Genomic DNA, 8,532 nt, shown 5'->3' with positions numbered 1-8,532 from the left:
TCCTGAATTAATTATCATCTTTGAGATGCAATCTGAAAATACGCCATAAAAAAATATGAATGCTATTGTTAAATCTTTTAAAAATCTATGTTAATGCTCTTCCTGCTTACTCAAGTATAGATTACAGTTAACAATTATGCAGTCATAACAATGACCAACCTGTCCATCTCTACCTCATCTATTCAAGCACCTTTGTGACTGCAGGCCAAACATCCCTAACTCTATCTTGCATTCAGCTAGCAGGGTAGCTGTATTAGCCAAGATCTCATCACAAACATTTATGTCTTGACTGTTTTTTGCAGGCTGCAGTAAATACCATGCCTTCCATGGCTATACCAGCTGGCAGTGCCCAAGCTACGCGAGTATGTTTGTACAAGCTCTAATAGGGCTGCTGTGCAGACGCCCCTTGCAAAACAACAGCAATTTATGGAACAACCTTCTAAGGAAGGCAAATATTTCATTTGCTTGAATAATTCATAAACACAGTCTTAAAAGGACATCTTTCCATAATGAAAGCAAACAAGCTGGAAAAGAAAAGGCTGCTATTTAAAATAAAAGTTAAGCATTCAAAATCATTCTACTTGTGAAACAAGTAACAGTTTTCTTTCCCATGAGAAGCAAAACTGATACGAGTAAATTCTGCCTGCTGCATTAATTGACACACACAGAATATTTATTCAGAAAGATCAAGTAGGTGCTGAAGGAGTACAAGGCAATCACAAATTAAAGAAACGGTTATATTCTGGAAAGAAAAGGACAACCCATTTGCATGGTTATCTGAAACAGAACTCTTTGCAATTAGCAAAAACAAGAGGTAGCAGAAAGTCAGTTGGCACAAGATTTAAGGACTTATTTCCCATTCATTTAACTAAACATCAGAAACTCTTCAAGGACACCTATCTATTCAGTCTCAACGTTCTAGAATTCTTGTCCTTTCCTTTTACAAATCTAAGCAGCCAAATGAGAAGATAATTCATGCATCATGTTTCCCTTCTACTCAAGGTTTCCATTTTTCTTAACTAAAACTTACGCCCTGTGAGGACTTTTTTTCCTGTTAGTCTTGGTCTGATTCATTTTGGAGCCTTCTGCATCCTAGACACCTGCAATCAGCAAGACATTTTGTGTATTTTTCCAAGTGTTTCCCTTCACTGAATTCAAGACAACAGGCTGAACGGGTAGAAATTTCTGCAAGGGTCTGTAAACACACACAGGATTGGCAGAGGTAGCTGTGTGCCTAGTTCAGAGATGGCAGCTCCCAGCTTCAGATAATCATATGAACTTTTTAATAAGATGGGTTCTAAGGAGGGGAAAAAAGACAAATCTTGCTTGGTTTGCTGTGCTTAGTCTTCCACGTGTGCTATTTTTGCCCCCTGATTTAAAGACGACACATTACTGATTTAGATGACTGCTTACATGAGGAACAGAGTAAAACAAATAGTTTAGAAACTCCTAGTAGGCTTACATCTATTTGCATATAGGTAACTATGGAAAGTACTGGTAAGTAACAAATACCTTACAGAAATTAAAATAAATTTAAAAAAACAGAGTCAAAAACATGAAGGAGCTAAATTCACTGCATAGTTTATTTGCAACAAACTAGCTAACCAGCTCTAACTGTAATTACATCTGATAAATCAGAAAGAAAAATTAAATTAGGAGTTCCTAATCCTGTAACAGAAAGTTCAATAGGGCAGTAAGTTTTAAAAATTGAGACCAATTGCAAAGAATATGCCTGTATTTTATTTAAATAAATAAACTATTTTCTCTGTATAAAAGTTGGAAAGGCTTAAGTTTATTAAAACATAAGCCACAGACATTATAGCATGTAAGAAAAGTGGTGTCAAAGAACAAAGTCCAGACGAAATTTTCAATCTGCTGCATAGAAAATAATCCACCTGCACTTAGCTGGGTCAGGAGAGAAAGGAAGCAGACACAGCTACTTATTTCTACTGAGAGTTCTTTGCTTTTCAGCATGCTCCACAATTTTTTCTTCTACATAAAGTCCCTTTCGCTTTCTTACTGCATTCATGTACTTGCGGGCCTGGTTCTCTGAGTCTGCCTTTTCCCCGAAGTGCAAATATTCTTCCTCAGTGGTTGGTACCCAGAATGGGTCACTTGAAATGATCTATAAAAAGAGGAAAAAAAAAAAAAGGTAAAGTAGTACAAAGGTTTATTATTACATTTCAGGTAATCAATCTCTGAAGTAGAGCAATATGAAAGTAGAACAGGTAAGAGTTTTCTGGAAAGCTTGTAATTAGCTATTTAAGCACAAGAGTTAAGATACACTATGTGGCATTTGCCATAAGAAGCCCACAATAGCTTTTCAAATTCAGTTGCGTTTATCTGCATACAAATTTTTTTTAAAAGCAAATTCAATTGCCAGTCAGCAAACAATACCAAATAGCGTTCAGAAAATTCTCAGTTTTCAAGAAGGAATTTCATATCTAGAATATTGTCTCACTACAATTTTATCAGAATTTATAAGAACTGAAGGTTTCTGCTCATTTCTGTGCCCTATGTTATTCAGTCCCTATGAGTTGGACAGATGGTTTAAAAATCATTGTTTCTGGTGCTAACGTATTTAGTTGAGCTGTTCTTGCAGCTTAATATCTCAGGGGCCCTCCTCTAGAAGAGATTTCACGTCTAACATGATCAGAGAACAACTGGACATGTCTTTATCCCCAGTTCATCCTATATACCCCACACTTCTCGGACTACCACAGAGAGTATGCCACAGATGTAGTTATCTTGCAAAGTCTTTAAAACCTTTCCTCATTTCATCCTGCACAGCAAAGCTACAACATTTTTAATTCCCCAAGAAAGTCTAAAGAGATATTTACCCTCTACCTTTAGACTACGTAGATTTCACACAAATTCTAGGCTTAATGCTTAACTAGCTAGCCAAAGATAACAATTTATTCCGTTACTGTTAGTGACTTATATTACTTTGAGAAGTTTTAGGTTTCCAAGTAAACATTTTAAGACCTAAAGAAAAAGGAGACCCCCTTTCAATCCTAAACTCCTAAGAATCCACCTCAGTTCTACTCATATGTTAAACTGTTGCAGGCACCAGAAATTACTCCTAAGTCATTAAGAGTGATCGTCAAATCTTAAGCTCATATAATGCATATGTGTAATCAAATCTGGGAAATGCTCCCTAGTGAACTGATGTCTGGGTGATCCACCAAAATTGTATAGGGTTATAGTCCTGAGATTTAACTTTCCTTCCCATTAGTGGACAATTAACCATAAAACAGAGAAAAAAAATACTGTAGTTGATGAGCATTAAGGAACTTAGTGAAAAATAACAAGATCACCTTCCAAGAATGCTAAACGTGAACATTAGGAAGGGATAAAATTGACCACATTATGTTACTCGGGTTCTGTTGCAAATTTCAAAATACTTATTTCACTTTTAAATGATTGTAGATTTCCTCACAAGATGCAGTTACAAGTAATATATTTTTACTAAAAAACCCACAGGTAATATTGTGTCAATTTCTTAAACAAAATCCTCATGGAAAAAATGAGTGCAGGCAAGTATTAGTTACTGTAAGAATCGTGATAGTTATGACAATAATTGAAGACATCACACCATAATAATTTCTGAAATATATAATATTAGCACTAACATTAATAACTGGCAAGGAGAGAACAAACTTCCCTGAACTACCAATTTTAGCTTAGCATTATAAACCTTTTCTTCTGTTATAAACTTTTCCTTCTGAAAAATACTTTTAATTGCCATACGATACTTCAAACCAAGCAAAATTTCTTAAAGCTTATTTAAGTTACAGACACTAGCAAGAAGAGGAATTTCAAAATGATGACTTAAGTTGGATAATTTTCCCCAGAAACATCAACAATTGTAAAGTCCTAATTTAATACCTCATATTAAATAACACCTAACACCATCAAACAAATTACACTTTATGGGGAGTTAGGAAAATTACTATAGCAGAAGATGGCTATTTTGTATTAGGTAACATTGTAGGTTCAATCCCGCAAAATATTATGTTAAGCCCCTAAACCAACAAAAATAGTTCTACTTTGTTACAGTTAAGTATATACATAGTCCTGGTAAATTAAGTGGTTTATTACTCATGTGCTGAAGGTGACATCCAATCTCAATTATTTAGGTGGGAAATGACTATGCATAGGGTTGTCTGGCTGAAAACCAAAAGCAAGGAGAGCTCAGAAATAAACAGTATGAAACTTAGCTTTCCACATGTTTCTACATTTATTTTTAACATAAAAGTAAGGACTGTCTAACCGCAGAAGAATCTGCCTGAGTCATACCTGTTCTGATGTCTCGTACAGGGCCTTAGAACCAATGCCTAGAAACTTAAAGGTGATTCCTTGACAGCTTATCTCAATAAAAAAAGAATGAATGGTTCCCCACTCTTGGAGAGCTTGAAAGTTTTACCATTATTTTATGCACTAGAAATAAAGAAAAGGGGCAGTGAAGACTACTGGGTTTTTTCCAACCTGGGGACAAAATTTGCATGTTGACTTGATGAAGTTGTAGTGATGTTCATACTGAACATGTTAATGATGGAAAACTACCATGGACTTCCCCACTCGTGATCTGGCTAAAGAGCTGAACAAACAAAAATTTCAAAGTCCAAGAACACGTGAATAAGAAAAGGTGATTCGTGCTCAATGGATTTGCTCCAGACTGTACTGCTGAGGGAGATTATACAGCTACAAACTATGATAACTTAAAAGGCTGCTACTATCCCCTTTGATGAAGTTTTTTTTACATTAGCAAGAAATCTAACACCCAGAAGTTATGCCCAGAGAGAAACAGTGAAACAGTGGTTCTTGAAGAATGAATACAACAGAGGAGTCCAAAAGTATACAAAATTGAACTTACAGATCTAATCTACATGTAAATATTTAGATACTGTAGTGATGGATGCTTAAGAAAATCCCCAGGTTTGACAGACTGGCTCTTTCAACAATTTATGAGAGAGTTGTTTTGCTAATGTTAACTGAAGTTTTGCACTGGATACTTTTTCCACTGATAATAATTCTTTACGCTTCAACAGGTATCTTTAGCTCTCAGGAAAGCCGACATAACAGGAGGCTCCAATGTATGTACTCTTTAGTATTTATAGTAGCCAGCAAGTTAGTAGCCAGCAAGTTAGTAGCCAGCAAGTTAGTAGCCAGCAAGTTAGTAGCCAGCAAGGGTAAACCTGCAAACTTGCTGCAGCTCGGGGCTACAGAATCCTGAGTGAACCCTGTACTGCCACATGATGCAGAGCAGCACTGTAAAGCGACATAAATTAGGTTTCAAAAGCCACCTCAGTACCCACAGGGGCTAGCTTTGCTTCTCAACCTGTCTAAATAATTCAGACACTACGTACTGCTTCTAGAGCAAGTTATGGTGGCATTTGAAAATTTCTGTTAGAGGATCGTACCTACCTAAATGGTGCAGACACACTGCAAAAGATGAGGTCAATTAGAACACACTATTTGTATTACCACACCATGGTAAGTAGTGAGAAAGAGCAAGCCAGATCTATTGAGTCAGCTGGAACTTGGGGCATCAGCTGCGCATCTGCTCTAGGAAGTCAGCAAACAGCCACATTAATGTAACCCTAATATAACTACAGAGAGGTGTTACTGAGACAGAAATACAAAAAAAGTAAGAAGTTTTCTTTTTTAAAAGTTCTGATTCTGTAAGTGAAGGTGAGGGCACAGACTAGACTGTCCCTCTTCTATCCACATCATATTAATGAATCAAAGCAAATGCATGTAGCAGGTGGCATCCATCATTCCCCATACCCTGTGAATACAGTGCAAGCAAGCAAAAGGAAAAAAACCTTTCCGTATAATGGTCCAAAAGCATTGTCATCAATTTGCTTACAATAGTAGCTGTCAGAATGGTGGGTCTGGGTTTCCTGGAATCGGAGCTGAGAAGCTTTTTAGACCCTGAGCTATTGTTTGCATTCATGGGAACTGCATAGGGATGACTCCGGAATCTGTAACAGAAATTGAGTTTTTGTCTGGATCAAGTCCTAAATGATTAATTAGATTCTAAATGGACCAATCCTTCTGGAATATGATGTAGCTATTTAACAGAGGGTATTTAGTGTGGATCCTAGAAGATCCACAGGATCAAAGCAGAAAAGACACCCACAAATGTTATTTATTCCATGCTGCATGTCACTTTTAATTTAAAATTATTCAGATGTTTCCACATACTAATTTTTCAGTGCAAAACTAAAACATATAGCCTAAGATTCATTTTAAAAACAGAAATATGATAGCATCTTAACAGTGCTTTTTCAAAAAGTTACACTCCTAAACAAAAACTTTAAGCAAAACAGAACTGGAAATTCAAAATATCATGCCTTTCACAGCTGAAAATCTTTAAGTGACTCAAGCAATTCAGTTACCCTTCTAGCAAAGGTCTTTAGTCTGCCTTTCCCTCATTCTGCCCGTGTGCCATGTGTGTCTGGGAACCACTGAGCAGGGGTGACAAGAAAATTATCACAGCCAAACTGTTTATACCCCAAGTTTAGCAGACAAAAGATGTCAAGAGGAACCAATATTAGGAGCAAGACACTGTAAGGCCAATTACGTGATGGTACTGTTAGCATTATGGTAAAGTGTATTTTAAAATACCACCATACTACTGTGTGTGATCTGACATCTAGAAAATTCAGTGTATCTTTTCTTCATGAACATTCCTAGGACTTCATTTTTCTTTATAACAGCATAAACTAGCCACTGGCCTATGCTTATTTATTATTCAGCACCAGAATAATCTGATGGGGCAACAGCAGCATTAACTGCAAACAGACCAGAATGAACACGATTACTCCTCCAAAGTGTGCACGACAAGCAGGAAGACAGCTACTGCTTCCTAGTTAACACAGCCGAATATTTCTACACTACATCCACAAGCCTCTTCTGAAAACAATTTCTTCTAAAAAGTGAATTGTAAATCAAGATTTGCGTAGTGGATCTCTGGACTAGCATTTACTCTGTTAGAGAACAAGCATCTTCTCTAAATGCAGCCATATAAAATGCAATACAGTAAAATGAATTAGTGCACAGCAGCTGATACAGTTCTTAAATCTGTTATAGCAAATGCAATTCTTAAGTGATGGAAATGTTCCTTAATAGTATTGTTTAACAGTATCTTCATTGACCTACTTTATAAAAGTCTTGGGTGATATAATTTGTTTAAAGTATGACTATAAGCAAATTACTAGAATCCCATTATACTTAAAAAAAAAAAAGAGAGGAAAAAAACCAGTCAAATACATGCTGAAGACTGTGTTCCATAGCTCACTGCAGAACTATGAGCCCACTCTAGGTATAAATAAAACAGTGTTTATAATGAAGTCAGCTGGGATTAGGTATTTCACAAGAAGTAAATAGATTATTTCAAATACTGTAAGTGCAAGAGTATTCTTGAGAAAAAGAAATCATTCTAAAGCAAGATGTTTCATTAAATATCACAACTATTCAAACCAACACACCCAAACAATGAAGTCTCGTAAGACTTGTTTAGTAACAGCGTGCAGAGTAGCATAGGCAAAACAGCTGTCATTTTCTTTTAGCCTAACAACCTACACATTAATTATTCAAACAATAAATGCCTGTATCTTTATCAGAGACATAATCTGAATACCTGTGATAATTAATCCATAAAAATACAAATACTATGAGTGTACTATGTTAATACTGAAAGACAGTGTACATTAAATTCTCCAAATGATTATGTAAGCTAATCAAACTTTTCAATAAGATTTGAGTTAGAACAGATCACTTCTAATTCAAGAGGACTTGCAATTTTAAGCCTTAATTTGAGGATGATTTATTATTTGCATTTCAGTGGCACCCAGATGGCTCCAATAGTGATCTGGGTCCCATTGTCTAGCGTATTTCACAAAACGATGGTATGAAACAGTCTCTGCCTAAGGCAGCCTAATTATGCAAAACAAGGTTGAGAGAAGCATCAAAAGCAAACAGAAAGGATCTGCCTAGTTCACCCAAAAGGTCAGGCAGATCTGGGAACACAGCCATGTTCCTAGTAGCATTTCCCCTACTGGTCCTTACTGCCTGATGAGGACAGAACATTTCTTCTGAACCAAGTATCATCAGTGTGGAAAATGCTTTAGTTGGACCATGAATAGAAAGAGCAGTCTTGCACTGTCCAATGAAGATTTTAAGACCAGCAAGCAACATTACGGCCTTTGTGAACTGCTTAATAAGAAATCCCAAGAACCACTAAATTCAATGTGATTGGGCACTACCGCAAGCAGCCCTTAGCATGCCAGGAAAAACATTATGCCAGAAGCTTTTTTCCAAAAAAACTTTCGAAAGAACTATTATGCACAATTTCAAAGATGATACAGGCTTCAGTGTATCAGAATCCCTTCTACCTTAGAAAAATTGATGCTAGAAAGATAATTCAAGAACATTCACAGTTCAAATGGTGTCCATCACTTAGTAATGACATAGACTATGCAACGAGAAGGGTACAGCTGATATGCATGTCTTAGATGTCTGAAG

The 8,532-nt window shown here is 36.4% G+C and overlaps 1 protein-coding gene across 1 annotated transcript in view; it reads right to left on the bottom strand.

Annotated features, from left to right (window-relative positions):
- Positions 1-1,558: 1,558 nt before the first annotated feature.
- The window catches only part of EFL1 (elongation factor like GTPase 1), an 85,506-nt gene continuing 78,532 nt past the window's right edge, over positions 1,559-8,532 (bottom strand). The window contains exon 20 of the mRNA XM_009276546.2: positions 1,559-2,125. Coding sequence (XP_009274821.1) covers positions 1,937-2,125 — 189 coding nt within the window. The 3' untranslated portion in view covers positions 1,559-1,936. The remainder of the gene's footprint in view (positions 2,126-8,532) is intronic.

Source organism: Aptenodytes forsteri, unplaced genomic scaffold, assembly GCF_000699145.1.
Source record: "Aptenodytes forsteri isolate BGI_AS27 unplaced genomic scaffold, ASM69914v1 Scaffold1, whole genome shotgun sequence".
In the NCBI taxonomy this organism is placed as follows: Eukaryota; Metazoa; Chordata; class Aves; order Sphenisciformes; family Spheniscidae; genus Aptenodytes; species Aptenodytes forsteri.
Note: the sequence above shows the minus strand (reverse complement) of the source record. Positions and strands in the feature narration are given on the sequence as shown.